The sequence below is a fragment of the Cheilinus undulatus genome, linkage group 14, assembly GCF_018320785.1.
Source record: "Cheilinus undulatus linkage group 14, ASM1832078v1, whole genome shotgun sequence".
Taxonomy (NCBI): Eukaryota; Metazoa; Chordata; class Actinopteri; order Labriformes; family Labridae; genus Cheilinus; species Cheilinus undulatus.
The window spans coordinates 1,597,277-1,620,150 of NC_054878.1; the positions used below are offsets into that span (position 1 = coordinate 1,597,277).

The 22,874-nt window shown below is 40.2% G+C and overlaps 1 protein-coding gene across 1 annotated transcript in view; it reads right to left on the minus strand.

Annotated features, from left to right (window-relative positions):
- Positions 1-18,145: 18,145 nt before the first annotated feature.
- The window catches only part of lrfn2b (leucine rich repeat and fibronectin type III domain containing 2b), a 77,887-nt gene continuing 73,158 nt past the window's right edge, over positions 18,146-22,874 (minus strand). Inside the window, exon 3 of the mRNA XM_041805951.1 lies at positions 18,146-19,121. Within this exon, the coding sequence (XP_041661885.1) occupies positions 18,146-19,121 (976 nt within the window). The remainder of the gene's footprint in view (positions 19,122-22,874) is intronic.

Below are 22,874 nucleotides of genomic sequence, written 5' to 3' on the forward strand. Positions count from 1 at the left end.
AGATATGTAAGTCCAAGATGAGTGTCCGATACCTCTGATGACGCAAGAGCTTGCAGTTCTGTTGATTTGTCAGATGATGATGTTGGGAGTGAATTAGTGACAGTGTGTGAAGATGGTACTGAACAAAATCTGCCAGAAGTAATTGAGCAGAAAATAGCTGTATTATTGCTGAAATTAGAACATATATTTCATGTTCCAGCAAAAGGAGTGGATGAGTTACTGGAGGAATTGCATTTTTTGTTGAGTTCAGTTTGTATACCTGTCACAAAACGTACTGTTACAGAAATTTTCAAAAGCCATAACCTCCATATTGATCAGGCTGTTGTTGAAGAACTTGCCAATTCCGTTTGTGTTTCCAACCCTGTGGCTAAAATATTGAGTAAGTGTGGTCCTCTTGCCACATCTTACAGAAGAAAACAATACTACAAGCTAAATTTTAGGGTTGTAGAGCCCACTGAGTGTTTTGTAGATGTAGACCAAAGGAGGTCTTTTCAGTATATTCCATTGTTGCAGTTATTGCAGGAGATATTGAGTCACAAAAAGTTACTGGATAAAGTAATTGAAGAACATTCAGCTAAAAAAAAAAGAGGGGATTTGCATGGTGATCAGCGGGTTTACAGGTCATTCAGAGATGGTGAGCACTTTAAAACTAATAGCTTTCTAGCTGTTGAGGAGTTAAGAATTGTCATTAAACTTTATATTGATGAATTCGAGGTTTGTAACCCTCTGGTACCTCGCGGAAAAAGCACAAGCTTTGTGGAGTATATTGGGTGTTGGGCAACTTGCCTCCCGGGTCTCACTCTGCGCTCTCCTCAATTTATTTGGCTGTTCTTTGTAAAAGCGAGGATTTGAGGACTTTTGGATTTGAAGAAGCGTTGGGTCCACTTCTGAAAGATCTGGTAATTTTGGAACAACATGGTGTGTTCATCAGTCAGTTGAATGAGTGCATCAAAGGCACTGTGAGTTGTGTAATAGCTGATAACCTAGGAGCCCATGGGCTGGCAGGTTTTCTAGAAACCTTTTCTGGTAATTACATCTGTAGATTCTGTACAGCTAAGAAATCAGAAATTCAGTCATTGACCGCTGATCATTTTGAGCGTTGTATCCGTGAACTTCATGAAGCACATTTAAAGTGTGCGCTGGAAACGGCAAGCATGTGCTTAGGTGTTAAACAGCATTGTGTACTGAGTAAAAATCTCTCACATTTTCATGTCACTGCTGGCTATCCACCAGATATAGCCCATGATCTGTTTGAGGGGATCATACCTGTGGAGCTGGCTCATTTTTTTTCTCTTTTGATCTCTAAAAAGTATTTCACCTTAGAGCAACTGAACAAATTGATCCTAGATTTTGAGTACAAATGGGGAGATAAAACCAACAAGCCTCACGCAATACCCCAGACGTTCTAAGTTAAAAAGAACATTGGTGGAAACGCACATGAGAATTGGTCACTGCTTCGACTGCTGCGTCTGATTATTGGTCCTCTTGTTCAAGAGGATGAACCTACCTGGCATCTTATTTTGGATCTCAAGGACATGGTGGAGCTTCTCATTGCCCCTGTCCACTCTGATGAGTCGATTTCTTTTCTTGTGTGCAAAATTAGTGAACATCGTCAGAGATACCAAGAGCTTTTTCCAAGCAACACTATTCTCCGTAAACATCATTATTTGGAACATTATGCTGCTTTGATTCGCTCCTTTGGCCCCCTTGTCCATTTGTGGACAATGAGATTCGAGGCAAAGCATAGTTTCTTTAAACAGATTGCTCGCCATACAAACTGTTTTAAGAACATACCTTTAACTCTTGCTCGAAAACATCAGCTTGTTATTGCCTCTGACTTGCAGTCCTCTGACCATCAGACAGCTTTGGTGGTAACTAGTGTCTCTTCAGTACCAGTTGATGTTTTGCAAAGTAAACTTGCAGTTGCTATTAAGCAAAGATTACCAGATGAGACTGATGTTCACATTACAAACTGTGTGTCATGCAGTGGTATAAACTACAGTAAAGTAATGATCGTTATCCATTCGCAATCATTTGGCCTTCCAGAATTTGCTGAAATTCTGCAAATTTGTATTTTGCGAGGTTTATTTCATTGTGAAGAAAATCTCTAGTTGGTATAGAGAACACTTCAGAGCTTTTGAACTGGACATTTCACATGTGAGAGAGGTGGCTCTAATGGAGCATGGGGAGCTACTTGATGACTACCTAGCTGCCTATTTGGTGGGAGGCCTGCATTTGGTTACTCTGAAAAGACACACAAACTTACATGCAAAACAAGAGTAATGTAAGTATTTTCCCCCACATTATATGCCACAATGTGTCCTAAAATCATGCCTTATTTTTTTCAAGCTGCATTTATTTCTATGATGAATTTATATATTGGAATGTGTGTTTGTGTGTGTGTGTGGTGATTAACACATTTATTAGACCACCACCAATGTAAGATTTATGCTACAGCTGCTCTAAATTAACAGAATTGTGGATTACAAAATCATTTTTTAAAATTTTCGTTACTCTTACAACACCAGACTGTAGAAGACCCTCACTGAAATTATATTTTTAATGCTAAATTATAATTATTGTTATCCAGAAATTTTCTAATTTACTGTTTTCAAAAAACTCATAGAGCTCACTGAAAATTCACTGAATTTTCTTACTGAATAGAGTCTACATTAGAGGATTTTCTCCTTTTTATTGCAGGTGCCCCTAAACATTTTTAAGCACTCTATATACCTTATACTGAAACCAGAGAATGTGAGGATTTTTTTTCTTGATAAATTAAATAAATTACTTTTAAAAAAATCTGCTTGGCCCATTATCATGGCATTTTGTCACTAATCAGTGTACTACCTGCATTAAATGGTGGTCTAATCACCTTACATTGGACCTGCCTTAAAACTAAAGAACTTCCATCATTCAAAATAAAGTGACCACTTAAACGTTTAGCGTCTTTCGATACCATATAAAGAAGAACAATGATTAAAGAGAGAATTTTCTTTATATTGACCTTCTCAAAATGCAATGCTCTGTACAATGCTCAGCTTCCATGCTGGTGCCACACTCTGCTTCCGCTGAAATAGCTCCTTTCCTAACTTACTGTAGGATAATACACATACTATGGATAAGTATGTCCTTTAACACAACATCACTACAATTATGAAATCCTTTAATTAGCTACTTACACTGATGCAGATGGAAGGTTTTTAACTTTATACAGTGCAACGTATTGCTGATTATGTACAGGAAAGATGGTGATAATATTTTAGGCAATGTTGTACAGGACCTTGAAAGAAAGCTTTCAGGCTGCTCATTCAAAGCATTATTAGTGTCCTGAAGCCTTGATGTGTAATTTTTTTCTTTTTTACTTTACTGACAAAAATTGTAAGTCTGTTAAATGCTACCTATAGCGCCTCGCATGGGAGCTGCATTCTTACACGCACACTTGCACAGCAGCCCTAGGACAGGCTAACAAGAGCTTGCAGTATCTGCATAACTAGTGTTAAAGTGCTACCTGGAACCTTCCCTTACAGAGAGTGAGAGAGACATCTGCTTGCATACAGCGACTTGTTATTTACTGTTTACTAACACCCCCCCCCCCAAAAAAAAAAATTATAAAATAAAATGCAGCCAACATGACTCCCATATTAGGAGCTACAGGCTACAGTGAATTGGCTAAAAAGATGAGATTGGTGAAATTTTTTTAAGAAATAATTTGGTACCTCAGAGCTTCAGAAGACTTGAATTACTTTATAGAATTTAGGTTTTATCCCTTCCTTTATCTTATTCTATAGCCTGGTCAACATATCAAATTGTTGACTGCAACAGCTTTTCAATGTCAATAGATAAATTGAAATTCATTTTTGGATTAACTGTTGTCTCAATCATTTTGACTCACCTGTTCCTTTAAGTTTTTTTGTTTTGTTTTGTTTTTCAAATTTATTACCTGTTAGTAGCAGGAAACTACCCTTAAAATAAGGGAGTACATGTCCCTACAAACAGATTTGATGCAAAACAAAAGATGGTTGCAGTATATTTAAATTACTGTCAATTATATACAATAAAAGCAAAGTATTAGATGTACGTGGAAAAACTAGTCATATGGTTGTAGATTTTTTTTTTTTTTAAATTCTAAATTTGTTTCCATTCCTCAAGGTCCCTACAATGAGTCAACCAGTAAGACTGCGGATTATCCTTGGTGAAAATGATGCAAGGAAGCTGATTCTAGCAGCAGGGATACCTGACTCCATAGAGGAATTATGTAAGACTATAAAGACAAGATTAGAATTGCACCAAGATTTCCGGCTTCAATATCAAGATGCGGACTTCGGAAATGAGTTTGTGAACCTCTCTGTGATCACTGAAATAAATGACAAGGCAACTATAAAGGTGGTCTTCCTGCAAAGTTCGACAGACGAGGATGCAGCTGCATGTCATCTCACAGTCCAAAGCCCTATAGAGTCCTCATCATTCTCTTCTGATGCAGATGACACAGAGCCCGCTTCATCTTCAGGTTCGTCGCCATCTACAAGGCATTTGGGTTTGGCCAAGTATCTTCACAGTCTCCTCTTTCAGTTTTGAAGCTGAACTGGAACTTCAAAAGGCCAATGCTGACTACAGTGCTAATGGAACTTGTTTGAGTCCATCACCAAAACTGAAATCCCACATTCTGGAACGACTGGCTGAAGACATTGTGAAGTTCAAAGCCTACCCTACTGACTGTGATCTGAATGATGTTGCTCAAGCTCTTGTGAAAAGACATCCTTGTCTGAAGGAGCAGGGATCCTTCAATGGCTGTTACGGGTGGAAGATCAGTCTGAAGTATAAAGTGGCCAACCTCTGGACCAAACTAAGAGGGCTTAGATGCACGGAGGTGATGATAAATTCAGTCAAGAAAAGGGGCCAGGACAGATCTCTGACAGCAATGAATGTGAAAAAGCCAAGAAGGGCTGAAGTCAACTACTGTCCAGAGCACCCAATAGGAGAAACCACAGAGAGCCTGGAAGAGGAGAGAGTTGCGCTACTGTCAGAGAGTAAGAAGAGGAACAATGATCATGTAGTGTCAGTGAAAATGGAGAAGACTTTTTCATCCAGGAGACAAGAAGTTTTGCAAGGACAGTCCTTGGTTGCAGACTTCAAAAGCAGATGGCCAGCTCTGTTCACGCAGAAAGAGATAAATGCCCTTTGTGTGCTTAGGTTTTAGTGTACAAACATATCAGGAAGATAATGACAAATTGCATATAATTAACAAGTTGTTTTGTCTATCGAAAAATTGTTTAACAGAAAGTAATCACTAGTGATTCTTCCATCCTTTGTTGTGCATTACCATAATGTTTTGTTAGGATGAGTAACTCTTCCATTGTTGATGTTTTTCAGATTGATAAGGAGTTTCTGCAGATAACAACTGTGCCTCTGCTTTCTACATTCTTTGCTGTGCTTGACCAGCACTCCCGACGCCTGATGGAGATCTTTCGATGCACAGGTGGTGCTGCTGGGAAGAAGATCAGGCATGTCATGGTGGACATGTCAAAGGTTTGTATTGCAATGGGTTGACCTGTTTATGAAAGGCTTTTAATGCCTTTTTCATGACAATCAAGTTAAATGTTTATTTTAAATTTAGATTTTACAGAGTTACAGTTATTTTCTGTTCACCTCATCAAAAGACTGAAATTATGTAATCATACTTGTCAGCCTTGGCCAGTGACGACAAAGTAATGGGTAACATGACATGGTCATTTCTGGTAAGAATTAACAACCATTCCTAACCAAAAAGAAATGCTCTATTTTGTTTTTGACTTTCTTAAAATATTGTATAGATGAGCACTTGCCTTTTAGGCTCCAGAGGTCAGAGTATTATAAACCAAAGAGTAACTGTGGGTCAGATTTACAAAATGGCCTGTTTAACGCTGAGACAGATGAGTCCTTTTTTTTCCCCCAAATTGCAAACAAAACAAAACAAAAAATCAGAAAATAATTAAAATGGGGTCCTTTTTTTCCAGAGGGAAGACGGGGTACACATCAGACGAGCATGCGTCCTCAAGTCTTTGTGCATTTACCTAAATGAAGACCATGAGAAACTTGTCAAGGAATATCTGGTGAGTTGCATACATAATGGGTGACAAAATTTTCTAGTTTCTTGATGTGTCTTGAATGCACCTCTCCATGGATGAATTGCTTGATTAATATTCTGTCTGACCACACACTGTTAATTGCAATTAAATGTAAGCAGTTTGATAACTTTTTAAGTTTAAAGTAATTTGAATGTTCTTAATCATATTTTTGTATTTTTTGTTATTTTAGGGTCATTGATCATTCAAACAAATGATGAGGTGGCAGTACTAGATTTAGTGCGTTGCTAATTTACATCTGTTGTCCCACACAAAATTGACAACAAAGATACAAAACAACCAATCAACAATGTACAGGAAAATGGCAAATGAGTAATAATATCAGTTGCTGTCCAGCACCAGCATGTTTGAAAAAATAGTCTGTGTTAGATAATGGATTTTTCTTTTAGGTGTCAAGATGAAGAGGTGTCTGTACACTTTAATGTAGATTGTCCAACTTAAATACAGGAAGACAAGCTCCCACACACAGTTTTGATTATCCTAACAAGTTTTCTCTGTAACACAATGTCTTGGTCATAGCCATTACCTAAAAGTTTCCCTATGACCCAAACATGTGATTGAATAAACTTAAATCGGTATCAAGCAAAACAGTGTGTGGGAGCTTCTCTTGTTGTTTTTAGGTGTCAAGGAAAAATAAGCTAAAACTTAATGAGGTGGAGTTCAGCAGTAAGCTTTTGTGTATTTTATTTATAAATGAGTTCCTTTTAAAATATGTGCATGGAGATTGTTAATGGTGGCCTTTTAGTAATTTCAAAGTTTACATTTAATATAGAATCTAAATCATTGCATTCTAACCATTGTAACGTTTTGCAAAGCTGGTGGTTTTAGGACAGCGGGGTGTTTTTAGAAGACCAAATCACATGTACAGGACAAGATCATTTTTACAGGGGTTGCCAAAATAAATAGAAACTTTAGTTGTCTTACAATAACTTTAGCTTTTAGTATACTCAGTATAAATGTCAGTGCAACAAGATCCTCAAAAGTATCAGCAACAGTGAAATATCTGATCCAGTCAGCCTTATGCTGTCTTTACATCTTCACTGACTGCTTCAATTACTTGCATCAAAATCCATTAGTATTTGGAGTAGTGTTGATAACACCTTTTTCATTGTAATATATAAATAATTAAATGTAAAGTTTGCCTGTTATTAAAATAAGCCTCTACCCAAACACCTAAAAGCCATTCAGAAAGTTGGAGAAAGGTTACAATAATTGTAGAAACAGCCTGTTTTATTGATGCAGGCTTTTTTTCCTATTTCAACCAGTCTGTCCTGTACTTAACAGTGCAAACTTTTGCTACGTGAAATAAGTCTATAAGGACATTTGAAACCCATGCAAGGATAAGTGTTAAATGTTAAATATTGGTTGTACAGTTGGATGCTTTAAGATCAGCAATTAGAATATTAAAATTAATGTTTCCTTTATTTTATATCTTGCAGAACACGGACATCGATGCCAAGTCTTCAATGGAGAAAAACTGTGATGGGAGTATATGTCATACAGAAGGAGGGAGCTGAGCCTGGTGAAGAGCCAGAGGACATCGGTGTCCTGATTGAAGGTGTGGAAGTAATAAGTAATTTGGGGAGCATTGCAATGGCTTGCGCTTTGTTATTTGGACTGACTTATTGTTGGAACCTGAACTACCCACCTGAGCTTAGACGAACCTTTGAAGTCCTGCAGAAGATTCTTCTGAATCTGGATGGGCAGAGGTTGTCCTCCAAGGCACAGTTCCTCAAGAACAAGCTTATGAAGTAGGTAAGCTCAGAGGAAAACCAGGATTTGTATCGGTTGATACAGTATCTCTGCGTGCAAAGACTATTCTTCTTTTTCTTTGAAAGTTCATTGTTGAAGTAAAAGTTATTCAGGACTTAAGTTCCTCAATGGAGAAAGACTGTCCATGCTGAGTTGTCCTCCAAGGCACAGTTCCTCCAGAACAAGCTTATAAGCTCAGAGAAAAAACAGGAATTGTATCAGTTGATACAGTATCTCTGCGTGCAAAGACTATTTTTCTTTTTCTTTGAAAGTTCATTGTTGAAATAAGTTATTCAGGACTTAAGTTCCTCAATGGAGTAAGACTGTTCATGCTGAGTTTGACAAGTCTCCCATGTTCCTGTGTTGCTAGCACAGATACAGAGCATTGTAGCAAAAATACATCTGCACTCTATGAATGATTGGACGGGATCAGTGCAATTAGATGCCTGTTTTCAGGAATCCCTGAAGTGAAGCACTTAAACATGTTAACAGATAAACCACCATTAATGGTTATACTTTTAAGTTGAGTTTTCAGTGACATTTTTTGTTTTACGTATGATTAACATTGCAAAAATGTTTGTGTTGCAATTCTTTTTTTTGCACTGCACATGTGGGACAATTGAAAAAGTGCTGACATGCCGATTCAGTTTTATATATTGCACAAATTAGGTAATTGGTTTATTTGTGACTTTATCTGTACAAATGTTCAAGGTTTTGTTTACGATGGTGCGGTTTTGATGTCATTTTTCCCACCTTGTTGAGGAAGCTCACTTGATCTAAAAATTGTTTTGAGCGTGCGTGGTGGATGAACCCAGATGCGGAGTCGGGAGCAGTTTTAAGAGATTTATTATGCACAGGAAAAGGGGGAGAATCCAAGTGTCCGGAGAGTGAGGGGAAATCTTCGTGGGTGAGAGTGCTGGAGCCGAGCTGCTGGTGAGCGGTGAGTGAGGCACTGGAAAAGAGGAGAGACACATTAGTAAAAAAGCCACAGGTAAGTACTGGAGTTAATCAAAGAATCACGAGAATACTGAGCCGAGCGCTGGAGCTTTACCACGGGGAGTAAAGAGCGAAACTCTGGCACTGCAGAGAGTTTCCAGGCGTCTCTTGAAGGTGAGTAGTGATGAGTGATTAACTGCAGGTGTGAGTACTCTCCGCAGCGCCGTGGGAGGATGGTGAACCTCAGGGAAAGCAGTGACAAGTTACCAGCAACAAGGCCGGTTCCCGGAAACCGGAAACCGGAAGTCCATAAAAATAAAATGAACTTTCCAAGTAACCATGACAAAAATGTGATCACTGGAATGACAGAAGTCATGGATGATGGATGGTTTACATTGTGGTACAGTATGAAGGCAAATTGAAACAGTGCTTGAGATGGTTGAAGGTCAAGTATGATAGCTAAGAAGAGCAGGGATATTGGAGGCTTTGTGTAAGCAAAATGTTTAATAAAATGTAAAATTAATTTGCTTGTCCTGTTTTCATTGTAATTTAAGTAATGAATTCTTGTTCAGCAATGAACACAACACAAATTGGACCAACAAGACTGAAATTAGTATTATAGACTAAACCGATATTAGTTCATTCAACAAGATTAATATTAGTATGATGGACAAATCCTACTGTAGTTCATACAACAAGGTAGAATTTTGTTGCATTAACATGTTTACAAATGTAGATTAGCCTAAGTATGAGAATTTTAATTCAATGAAATTCCAATTAGTTTAATGCAAGTATTAAAATTATGTTTCATCAACTAATGTGTATGTTGTTCAAATACCACTATCAAAATATGTTGAATTAACTTGGTTGGTTTAGATGGAATATAGGTGCCACGATAAAATCATGTTATTCCAATGAATTATTATTTTGAGTGTAGCTTGAGGAGTCCATCTTCTGATTTTGACTTTAGTTGCAGGCTGCCTTGGCACACAAGGTTTGTAACAGGTCTGCAGATAAACCAAGTTATGATCTGACCTGCCCAGTGGTGGTAAGGCAGTAGCTCTGTAAGCTTCTCTGACATTGGCATACAGCAGGTCTAGGGTTTTGTTTTCTCTGGTAAGACAAACTGTGTAAATCCAGCCAGGGTGACATGGTTGAAGTCTCCTGATATTATTACAAGTGCCTCAGGATGTTGAGTCTGTATCCTAGCAACAGTATCATGCAAAACATCACACAGAACCAAATCAGTTGCCTTGGGTGTAATGTATACAAGTATTGTTATGATATGACTGGACTCCCTTGGAACATAATATGGCCGAAGGGCAAACTGCCAACAGTTCAATATCTAGACAACACAACTTCTCCTTGACAGTCATGTGTGAGGTGTTACACTATCTCTGGTTAACAAATAAAACCAGACCCCTCCTTTCTTCTTGCTAGCTTTAGCATCTCTGTCTGACCTTATAAGAGTGAAGCCAGGTAGATCCACAGTTGTGTCCAAGTTGTTTTGATTTAACCAGGTTTCAGTAAAGCACAGGAGACTGCATTTGCGATATGTTTTGTCAGTCTTCATCAATGTCTCCAGCTCGTTGCTTTTGTTGGGTAGAGAGTTGACGTTTCCCATGATGACTGATGGAAGAAAGGGCTTATACTGTATCTCCATTTCCTAGCCTTCACCTTTGCACCAGCATGGCAACCACGAAAATGTACAGCATGTAATGTACAGCATCGTGACCCTAAAGTTGTTTTTCTGCTGATTATTGAGTTTTACTCCTAAATATTAAAAGAATAATACAGGGGCTGCATCACAGGCTCTTTCTCTTCTTTATGCTCTACTCAGGCACCATGACATGATTACTGAACAGCCTGCAACTGGCTGACAGACCTAAACAAATATGGTTGTTAACATTCAAGTCAGCATTCAGGCTAGCGGTAATAAATGATTGTAATTCGATTAAAGTGGATAAAAAGACATTCAGTGTCAGGTTTACTGGTGTGGATTTAATCATTAAAATCCCCAAAAGTCACATGAGTTCCAGGCTCGCTGAAAATGCTGCTGCAAGGGATTCAAAGGCATCAATCCTCCTTACACACCCGAATTTCGATCCCCATCCCTAGTTAGAGACACTCACTGAGAAATCATGGTTTAAATGTTGTTGTCTTGTCTGTTACAGTTACTAGTGCTGAATCATTGAATATGGGTTGTCTCTGCTGAAGCCAGTGTGAAGCTTTGCAACAGCTTGACAAAAGGACTGTGTGCATTATAACCGTGAAAGTCAGAAAGGCATTTTCTAATTAAACATGCACAAAAGCTTTCATGCTCCCCTTTATGTGTTACAGGCCTATTACCATACAGGCGCACTGGGATGGGCGTGGAGAAGCTGAGCCATTATACAGCTACTGGCTTTATCATATAAAGTGTCTAACAAGGACGTTAACAGCCAGTGAAATAGTTAAATAAAAAGACCTAGTGTCTGTGGGAGCTGATGGAAGTGCGCAGCTATTTTTTGACACCCAAACTTTCAAGAGAAATTTCAGGAAATTAATACTAGCTCTGCATGACTAGAAAAACAACTTTGTTAATAAATCTCCCACATGCCTTCTGGTGAACTCTAGTCCAGATTGAATCTGAGTTTTCCTCAACAGTGTCTTTCTCTTTGCCATTCTCCCATAAAGTTTTGACCGATGAAGAACCCGGCCAACAGTTGTTGTCTGCAGACTCTCTCCCATCTCAGCTGCTGAAGCTTGGAACTCCTTCAGAGTTGTCACAGGTGTCTTGGTGGACTCTCTCACTAGTCTCCTTCTTGCACGCTCACTCAGTTTGTGAGGACGGTCTGATCTAGGCAGATTTACACATGTGACACATTCCTTCATTTCTTCATGATGGATTTAACTGAACTCTGGGTTATTCCAGTGCCAAATGTTTTTGCCTCCATCCCCTGACTTAGTCTTTTCAAGAACCTTTTCTCTGAGTTGCTTGGGGTGTTCTTTTGTTTTCATGGTGTAATGGTAGCCAGGAATCCTGTGACCAGAGACTGGACCTTCCAGACACAGATGTCTTCATACTACAATCACTGAGACACATTCACTGCTCTCAGCTGATCCTCATTTTACTAACTGTGAGTCTGCTAGCACCAATTGTCTGATAGAAAATACCTTGACATCACATTTGTCTCAGGAGATTTTTAGTTTCATCTTTGTACCAAAAAAACAAATAAAAAAAACTCAGAAACAAACAACCACAAATAAACCACAGAAACAATTTAATTTATAAGCTCCAGGTGAGAAATGTGAACAGCTGCTACTCACCAGCTCCTCCTCTTCTGTTCGCACAGATTCACACCATAGAGAGAACAGTACAAAAAATACCCGTTAATCAGAAACACTGTACACACGCAGTCATATCAGAGAAACATCATTTAGACAGCCAATGAGCAATGAGTGAATACAAACTGTCTGAGGGGTCATCTGCAGCAGAAACATGCAACACATGACGACAAAGCAAACGACTTCAGGTTGGTCAAGAAAACGTCCTTTACATTAAAAAGGCTTTAATTTTAATCATGATTAGTTTTCATTTTCAAACCTGTAGGAATCATGAACACTAAAGAATAAGGAGGGCACTAAAAATCTAATGCCGAGGAAAGACTACACGTTGTAGGTTCATTTATAGCCCAGTCCAGCAGATGTAGGCTTTTCTGACCTGTTGGCTCCAAAATCAAACTTTTTATTTACTAGTGTGTAACATGTCACAGTGGATGACAGTCAAGGCCATGTCTGGGACACTGAAGTCTCTTTTAGTTTTGTCTGCCTTCTACAGTTTGTTCTGTCACATCAGGGAACAATGAGAGCACAGGCCAACATAATGTTGAAGCTGCAAGACAGAACCATGAAGAGGTGATGGGTTCGTTGAGCTCTATAACATTCCTGCTTTATATGATGTCACATGACTGACACACTAACAAAAGGTGACGGTTGGCGAGAGATAGCAGACATACTTCAGTAACCAACGTAAGCATAGGCTCCGCCATTCATCATAGTGTTGACCATTACAATTATTATGCCAAAGAAACTGAGTCATGATTCATCAGTGAACACAGGCTGTAGGATTTACTGTGTGAGTAAAAATAAATAAATAAATGATGCTGTAAATCATCGAATAACCCCAAGATTAACCCCAAGATGGTGGCACTTGTGGAAGCAGCAGCTCCTCTCCGCGCCTCATGTGTAAAGTTTTTTTTACGTGTTTGCGTGCATCAAACGCATGTAAGTATGTGCATATTGCAGTTCACAGTCAGCAACAAGATACAGCCGTCAGTGCCTTATGAAGCTGTGGAATAAGGCAAAACACCTGAACCTGGAGCAGGACGTTACAGAGGGACTTCGGAACCTGGGACTTCTCCGACTGACCACAACACCACTGGCCTCACCTGTGGCATCCATACCTGAGAGGAGGTGCCGCAAGTGGTGTGAGAGGAAGTGGGACAAGGTGGTGTCCAGGCTAGGCTAGCTGCTAGCTCACACAGACCCACAATTCTGTCCCTCATCCTGACCAACACGTGTACATACTGAAAATACCAAAGGGAAAACACAACTGTTTTATTTTCTAAAATAATTTTTAAATGACAAAATTATTTACATTTATGCACCTCCTTCATAGTCCATTGTGCCATTTTGCAAGTGAATGCAGTGCATGGTGGGAAATTCATCATACCCCTTGGTTTCAAGTGTGGTCCTGAAAAATCCTCATTTCAAGGTCTATGTGGCCCTTGGCCCTAGCCCTCGATTCAAAGGGGAATTAGGACACCCCTTCCCCTGACTTGAACGCTTAAAACTCTTCAGGTGCTCTGGCACAGAGCCAGGCACCTGTGTTGAGATACAGGTAAGGTCAAGGGACAGGCTAATAGCATGAGAGCTTCCCTCCATTAAGATTGTAACATTTTTTTTTTTTCTAAATCTGAGAGGATCTTATTTCTCCTGAGTGGGCGTGGCTTCAGCTCATTCAACAGACACGCCCACCCCATCCTGGAGCAGATTTACTGCCTTATTTTTCATAATTTTGAAGCTAAATTTTATAAACTTAGAGATGTTTTGTCTAAGTGAAACTTGATTTAGGAGTTCATAACACAGTGACCTGACCTAAATACAGATTTATTATCACTTCACAGGGTCTTTAACTTTACTGCAGAAGGTAGTGGGTCTTTATGTGAAGCCTAGCGGCTATATGAACACCTGCAGACTGTCACCACACCTGGGGCTGGCAAATCCAATTAAAAAGTTCCCATCACCAGAAATACAGTATTTAGCATGAATTTTAAGGTTATCTGAGAACATTAAAGGAAAATATGAAAATTAATGTTGTGTTTCAGAAATGACATAACAGACATCTTTAAAAAGGCATTTTAAAACAGACTCCAAATTTGAAAGAATGATCAAAAATGTAGTCAGCCCCCCTTTTCTTGATTTTTAGTTTACTAATGTTCAAAAATTCTTTTGATAATGTCATGAACTGAATTTCACAGCTTTTTCACCTGCTTCTCTCACATCTCGTATTTAATGAGATCAACAGCCTGCAGATCATAGGTTAGGGTTAAATATCTGAGCTGACAGTGTGAGCTGTTGCCTTCAGTGTCATGCAGTGTTAATTTTGTCAACAAAAACTATGACTAAAAATGTTCGTTGACAGCAGTGTTAATTTTGGCAGCTATTTTTAATTTTAGTCTTTAAATGAAATGCATTTTACTTTAGTCACATTTTAATAATTTCTACCCTTTTTAGTTTTAGTCTAGTTTTAGTCCATAAAATTCCTCACATTTGATGACAAAACTGACAAAAACTTAGTTTAGTTTTCAACAGGATGACTAAAACTAGACTAAAATGTAATGTAGTTTTCGTCAGACATTCAAAATCTGTGATATTTCTCCACTGGAGGTAAATCTGTCTATAACAATGCATTTGTATCTATTCTGCCTCTCAGCTATAGAAAGCAGGGACCCCAGGTTTGGCAGGGTGCAGAGAACACACTAGCATGATTTGGTACCAGATTTAGACAAAAAAATAAATGGTTGGACTAAAAGTAAAGACTAAAATGTGAGGACTTTTATGGACTAAAACTAGACTAAAACGAAAAAGGGTAGAAATGAATAAAATGTGACTAAAACCAAAACACATTTCATTTAAAGACTAAAACTAAAAATAGCTGCCAAAATTAACACTGATGTCATGTTACCTCTAAAGTAGTGTCACCTTAAGAGAACGCTGTTGGCACGTTGTTAGGCAGTGTTCTATTGTGCCAGGTAAACGAGACACATCTTCATTTATTTCCATGTTGTTGTCTCCACAGATGTGTTTGTCTGACATGTTTAATCATGGTGACGCACAGAAGCAGATGCTGGTTTTTAACCTCATGGTGACTGATCGGCACAGAGATGATGTAGTCTGACCTCGGCATTATGGACTGATGTAAAAAAACAAGAGTTCCTCTTTCGTTTTGCTGTTTTTTGTAAATTCTGAATCTTAACAGCCATAAAAACATTTATTTTGTTTCTGAAGCAAACAGATCTACCCTACATGAGCAAACAGGCCTGGAGTCTGGTATTTTCTGTCTCGCTGCACCCATTTGACTAATTTGGCATTTTGAAGTGATGAAATGATTTTTCACAGAGCAGAAGATAGTGTTTATAAAATCTGTCACATAAACATGAAGAGATTAGAGCGCAGAACCCCTCAAATATGTAAAAATGTTCTTATACAGCTTTGCCCATAAATCTTTCACCTTAAACTGTAAGCATCACATTTACATTAATATTTATACTTATATTTATATTCATATTCAAACTCCACGGTTCAGTCAGCATTGGGAAGTCTCTGAGACCCTGGTTACACTAACATCCATGCTGGGTGGAAGAAACCAAGAGGCACGAGTGTGGCCAAAATGATTCTCACATTAGGATTATGTTCAGATACTGATCATTAATGCCATTATTTATTTGTAGTTTAAAAAAAAACAATTTTGATTTTGAAAACATATGAATCCTTCTTCTGTACCTTTATTTTGACATTCATTTTGTTCTGTCTTGTTCCTGTCAAAATGAAAAAAACTTGCTCTTATTTTGAAAGAGAAAATCAGCCCCCAGTTTATCAAACATGATGAAAGCACCTAACCTGACACGCCAGATGGATTTGTTTCACACATCTATCTGGAAAACCTCTCATAGAAAGCTTTTGGGAAAGGGCAGAGCCTTTGAAAAACTAAGAGGGTGATTGGATCAACATTCTGTCTGTCACTAACCTTGCAAAGCAGATGGATACGCTGCTTCTGTGTTTCTCACTGGTGAATCCATCTTGCGAAGCTCCCATCTGAACCGTTTGGGCCCGGTTAGAAAGTGACAGGACCCGCACAGCGACGAGGGGCAGTACTTTCAGGCGCAGCACAGTCGTGACGTAAACAAGCAGCAACAAGACGCCGGTGCAATTATGGCGAAAGACATTAGCGTGGATGCTGCTAAAGCACCAGTTTTATCAGAACTTGATGACATTTCTTCATAAAAAGAAGAACAAAGAACAACAGTGAGTTGTTTTCTTTTCAAAAACGACAAAAGTCGTGTACCGACATGTCTCCAGTCGCCATAGTTTGGGTTATGCAGCTCTCTATGGAGTTTAGCCTAGTCAGTAGAGGCGCAGCTTGTTAGCGGCTACGTCATGTGTTTTGTTGCTCTGATTGGCCCGCAAAGATGTGACAGACAGAACATTCATCCAATCACCCTCCGAGTTTTTTTTTTTAAAGGCCTTGCCCAAATGTTTTGTATCAAAGGTTTCCCAGATGGATGTGTGAAACACATCCATCTGGTGTGTCAGGTTATATTTTTGATACTGAAACATTTATGTTTGAATCTTTCTGACCATACTGGAGCACGTTTAAGGGTCTGACTAGAGAGGACCATACCGCAGTGCTGCCCTGTGCTGTGGCAATTAATGCGCTATACCTACGCACACACTTCACATCTGCCATATTAGCCGGTCATCCTTTTCAGGACTTCTTTAACCACTTTTAAAGCATTTGAACACAGACAGAGGCACTGTGTGCGGAAGTGGACTCTCAAGGCCTTTATTATAAATACAGGACTGTAATTAAAGCAACATGTTACCACGACTATTGTGTTATTCCCAGGTTACAGTTTACTTTGTTACTGCCCAGTCCGATATTATATCATCATGCCTTTCTACAAAGTGTTAATTCATGAGCGCTCAGATTGTGAAGAACTTTCAATTAGGTATTAGAAAAAGGAATGATCGCCCTCCTCACTACACTGTACATGTTGATATTCATCCTTTATTGTTTCTGGGGAACAGAAGAGCCATTTTTGGGTTGTGACTCCTGTAAAAATATCTATTGCCATGGTGGCTCCTGAGTATGGATAGGTTGAGTATCATTGATATTCTGTAGCTGTTCCAGATGTTTATTTGTTTGCATTACAGATGGCTTCTCTCCACATACCCAGCTGGGATACCTTTGACCTGAGAGGCTAGCAGTGACAGTAACAGCTTTTCTTTATTGTTTTGCCATGAATATAAATCCAAAAGAAACAGTAAAGTTCTATTTAGCAAATAAGAGTGTTGACTGGATTAAAATGACAACTGGGTTCAAGACAAAACAATGACCATCAGCCTCTGAGAGCCTGAGGCCAAAGTCCTAAATCCTGACAAAATACCACTTTATGTGGACCTTGTCACACATTTGCAGATCTTTCAAGTCCAAAAGGGAACCAGCGATGTTTGAGCTGCTGTTTGCATAAGAGGCAGGAATGTGAGGTCTTCTCTCAGGTCCTCAGTGGAGACCTTTGGCAATGCTAAGTGTGAAAACTGGTGCTATAAAAGTGCAGTCAACTTGGAATCTTATCACCCAGCATGGATGTTAATGGGAATGTGACCAGGATGATTTTAGAGCGGATCATTTTTTGTGTGATCCCAGAACTGCCTCGGTGTTTGCCAAGGCAGTAACCAGTGTTGTGTTTGACCAGCAAAATAAAAAATATAAAACTTTCATTTCATTACATACTTTAAATTTACAAGGATAATAACAGTCAATGGGTATGAGCTCAGATTTCTGCTGCCTGATACGGCAGCACTGCTCTCCCTCAGATCCGCCATTTTCATCCGTCTCTACAGCGTGGGGGCAGAGGTCCTATTTCTGAGGTCTGTATTTGGCCGTGTCTGAGTCTCCAGGTCTGAACCAGGAGGATGGAACAGGTGTGCCTCATGCAGGACCAAGTCTCTGAGAGCAGCAGCGGTGTATTGGTGTGGGTCCAGGCAGTGTGTTATGGCGTCATCCTCTACACTGTGCTCTCCATAACCCAGTCGGCACTGTCCAGTGTCCCCTTACTCCCCCCCGTGTCCCCCTCCTCCTCACATTGCAGCAGCATGCCGTTCACTGACAGGCTCCTCTTAGTCCAGATGCTGCTGATCCTGCGAGGTTTGCTGCTCAACTGAGTGGCAGCACTCGTCACATCCCCCATGTCGAAGGACTGACTCCTCCTTGGTTTGGAGTCCAGGGGGAGCATGAGCAGCCGGCTCAGACTGGAGTCCAGAGTCCGGCCCAGCAGAGGCTCCCTGTCTGTTTGCGGTTTCCTTGTCCCTGTGTTCGAGGTGCTATTGGAGGCCCCCAGCTCACTGCCCTGAGCCCCCCGTAGGTCCAAAGAGGTGAATGCCCCAAGGAGGTGGTCCAGGTTGGCACGGGGCTTTGCCTGAGCTGATCTCCAAATGTTTGCAAGGGCACTGTTGGGGCTGTATGACCCCCCTGCCAATGAACCCGAGGAGGAGGAGGAGGAGGTGAGGCTGCTCTGCAGTGACCCGCACTTAAACTCCACCACCTCATCCTGCAGCGTCACCTTAGCCTTAACTTTGGCCTCAGGCTGAGGCTGCGGCTGGGTCTGTGGCATTAGAAGTCCATTCTGCCCCAGACGCCCCCCATTGGTCTGGGAGTGCATCTCACTGACGCTCGTCAACTTCCCTATGGGGGGGTCTGTGTCTGCAGCTTTGTAACGCACCATGAGGATGACGATGAAGACCAGCAGCGTGGCCACGATGATACCCCCCACCACCAGGATCATGGTGCCCCCCAGGAGCTGGCTTGGCAGAGACTGGCATTGTGGGTAGTCATCCTGGGTGAAGAAATGGGTGCAGCCCACGACGTTTGTTGCGGTGAGCGTGGTGGCTGAGTCATCCCAAGCGGCCAGCACACACAGGTCATAGCGAGTCCCAGACACCAGGTTAGTGACCAGGAAGGCTTTACTGGAGGACGGAATCATCCTACAGAGAGACCAGAGAGCAGAGAGTCACAGGTTAAAGACTGAGGAGGTGTGAAGACCGAAATTTAGCTTGCTCTGTTCTCTGACAGGGGAATTTTTAAGGTAAAGTTTAGTGTCTTTTATAAACCTTCACCCTTTACAAACTCAGCCAGAGGGTCATGTCTGTCAGCAGCAGCACTTTTAGACATGAGGTCCCAGTCTAAGTCCAACATGAGGCCCATTTATCTGAACACACTCATAGCTAGTGAACAACATATTTGAAGCATCAGGCAACAAAGCCAGACACTTACAGGACATTTCCAAATCTACCAGCAGTACTTTCTCATAGAGGAACATAACCAATGCACTTAAACATATCTCTGTGATCAGTATAAAGAATAAAACTAAAACATTATATCCTCACTATTGATACCACATCTGGTCTTCAGCTGAAACATCTTTCTTTACTGCATCCATATTACCACACTAATCCGGCAGTTCACAGATTCATTGTCTCACACTTATATTTCCTTGACAAAAAGGGTCTTTTTGAGGGGCTTGGGTCTTCCTAATGGGGCCAGATCCTCCTCAGCGACTTTTGTTGGATGATCAGAATCTTAGTTGTTATTATTATGATTATTATTATTTTCCACATGCTTGCTCATTTGAGACAAAAACCTCAGTATTTGTAATAACTATAAGTGGAGGCTCCTTGGAGCATGAGGCCCCATGAGTGGTGGCTTTCATTTGCAAAATGGCTAAATGCCTAAAACCAACCTATGTTGGTCCAAAAACCAAAACAACTATTTAGAGTTGTTAGAACACAAATACTCTGATTGTAAAAACATGAACAAAACATGTTTTCAACCTCAGTCTGTTTAACACTGGAGAGCCTACAGAGTGTAGAGGGTGTTTGATTTTTCTAAAGATGAGTTTTTATTGAGTTTCAGTTAACTGAAATGATTTGAAGGTTTTAGTTTTAGTTAGGGATAATAACCTTTGTGAGAAAACCACAGAGAGGCCTCTTCAGCAGGCTTTCTGGGAAAGGTAGCAGAAGTAAAACCACCAGGGACTTTTTCTCTTTTTTATTTCGATGATTATTCTCACAGTTAGTGATCTCCATTTCACTAACTGTGAGACTAGTAGCACCAACTGTCTGGACCGCTGTTGGATTAGCTCAGCCACTTTAAAGGGTGAATATTTATGCAGTCACTTTACAGATTTTTATTTCATTGACATTACTTTGTAGAAATCTGTTTTCCCTTTGACATTTAAGAATTATTAATATTTTTGTAAAAAAGGCCAAATTATTGACCACGATTTATGAAATCAATGAGATTGTAAAACGTCCATGAAAACAGCTGATGGTGCATAAAGAGGCAGAGATGCAGAAGCAGCTATAGTAAATGTAATGAAACCATCAGTACCCAGTAGGGTGAGGCCGGTTTGTGTACCTGTTATTTACTAAGTAATGTTTCCACAGACACAGTTTCTTTTTGCTTTTGCTGGAGTTTGTGTGCACAGCTAAGTCTCTCTGGAGGTCTGTGGAGCAGACAGCCAGCAGTAATTGGCTTTATCTCTCAGAGCCATCTGTCTCACTGCAGTGAGCCAAGGGTCCGCCTGATGTCTGAGCTGTGGAGCAGCCATAAATAAACAGAATACCCCCAGAACAACCGGAAAGTGAAACATATTCTGCACTAGCCAGTCCAGGATCGATGTGGAGCTGTGGGGCCGTCAAAAGGAAGAACAAACCCAGGGAGCATGTCAGCTCATATTAAGCTGTGCTGAGGTGTGTGTGGGTTCCTGCTTTAACAGAAACCGGCAGGATGTGGAGTTTTCTTAGGGAAAGACATCCACTGTATGCCTGAGGCGAGCAGCGAAGAGTCCAGCTGCAGGCTGAACTGATGCTGTAACGCTCACATATGCCTTCTGTCTGATGGACACTAAGGATTCTCCTGACATGGACATGATGGTCAGTCCTGCAGGCAGACCATGGGTGCAATAGCTGAGAGAAACAGAGCAGAGAAATAAATCTAGCTTTGAAAAACCTACAATTACAAACTGCTCATGGTGCATAATGTTTCTTTGTATCCAGAAAAAAAGCTAAACTAATTAGCTGGTGAAAAGCTGATCTTATTAACTAACACTAACTGCGCTTAAGAATATGGATCAGTGTCCAGATTCCATCAGGGCTGTCCTGCAGCAGCCCCACTACTGGAGGGGTCTCCAAGTACATGAAGGCATTGTGATGGAGTCTAGAGATGTGAATTTTGAAGTATATCAAGATTTGAGTCAAGATTCAATTCAGAATCGACTTTCAATTCAAACAGTCTGGTGAATAACCGCACATTCCCTGTTTAAAGAGGGAATCCTCCAGTCTGCTGTAAATGTGTCATTTGACATTAAAAAGCTGAATAAAATGCGCTCAAAATAAAACTTTCTAAAGCACATTTGTACTGTTATTAACCACCTAATTAGAATCATAAAGAAAACAGTAATTTGTCCTTATATTGAAAAATCTTTTCATGTGAACAAAATGTGTGAGATTTAGTCGAACAAAACAATCCTAAAACTAAAGCCTTCACTGTTGACAATGCTATAGGAGAGCAGGTGTTATGTTTTAACAAGTGACCGTGTTAACTGGTGACGTTTCAGTGGTCATTCTATTTACAACATTGTTAAAACTCTGAATATTTTCGATATCTGAGGTCAAGCACGCCTGACACTTTTACCTACACAAAAAGGGGTGCATGCACTGAAGATGAGGTCAGCCTGAACATGATTTCTGTTCACATTTAACTGACAAGAGCCTCCAGAGACCACATCCATTATGACTCATGTCTGTCAGGAGGAGAGGATGGAGCAGAATGATGTTGCTTCAGAGACACAAATGCCCACAGGGGCGATGAGGGTCGGGTCAACAAAGCAGCAAGTTTGTCAACCAAGTATTCTGTCTGCTTCTGTCAGGGTCAACTTCTTCAAAACACGGCCATGAGGACTCTCAAAACCTTTTTTCTTTGAACCAGGAGACCTTCAATAACGAACTGCTGAAGATGATTTTTCATCCACTGGAGGTTTGGATTTAATACAGATTATTTACATGACTGCAGAAAAACATGCCCATGCTTCTGTTGGACTGTTGTAATTCTCTTTGATCAGGCTGTCCCAGTAATAAAGACCCTTCAGCTGGTCCACAGCGCTGCAGCAGGAGTACTGACCAGAACCAGGCGAAGAGGTCATATCACTGCTGTCGTAGCTGCTCTTCATTGGCTCCTGAGGGTCAGGCACCAAGCTATTTCAAAGAGCTCATAGTGCCATAATATCCCTTGAGATCCTTGCGCTCCAGAAATGCTGGCCTGCTCGTGGTGCCTTTAGCCTCTCCCAGTGTTCAGTGTACCGAACCGTACTCAATCAACCCGCACTGCCTGGTGGAAATGAGGCTTTAGTCTGCTATAATTAGGACCAGCTCAGACCGGGACCAGTCTTTAGTTAGTCTTCTGTAGTCTTAAATGTTCCTCTTTGATGGGGCTTATAGTTAGGACCAGCTTAGCCCTGGACCAGTCGTTAGTTATATGTGACCGAAGCAAGATAAAGTTCCTGCAAGTCGGCATTCCGGTGGTTGAGAAAAATGGATACAATGTCGTTTTCTTCAAAATATCATTTTTCGTTTTTTTCATTTTATGCAAGTCCGACATTTAAACTACTCATTTGATGAAAAAAGTAACACAAATGTGATATTTAAAAGCTTTAATTTTGTGTTTAAGAATGCCCTCTT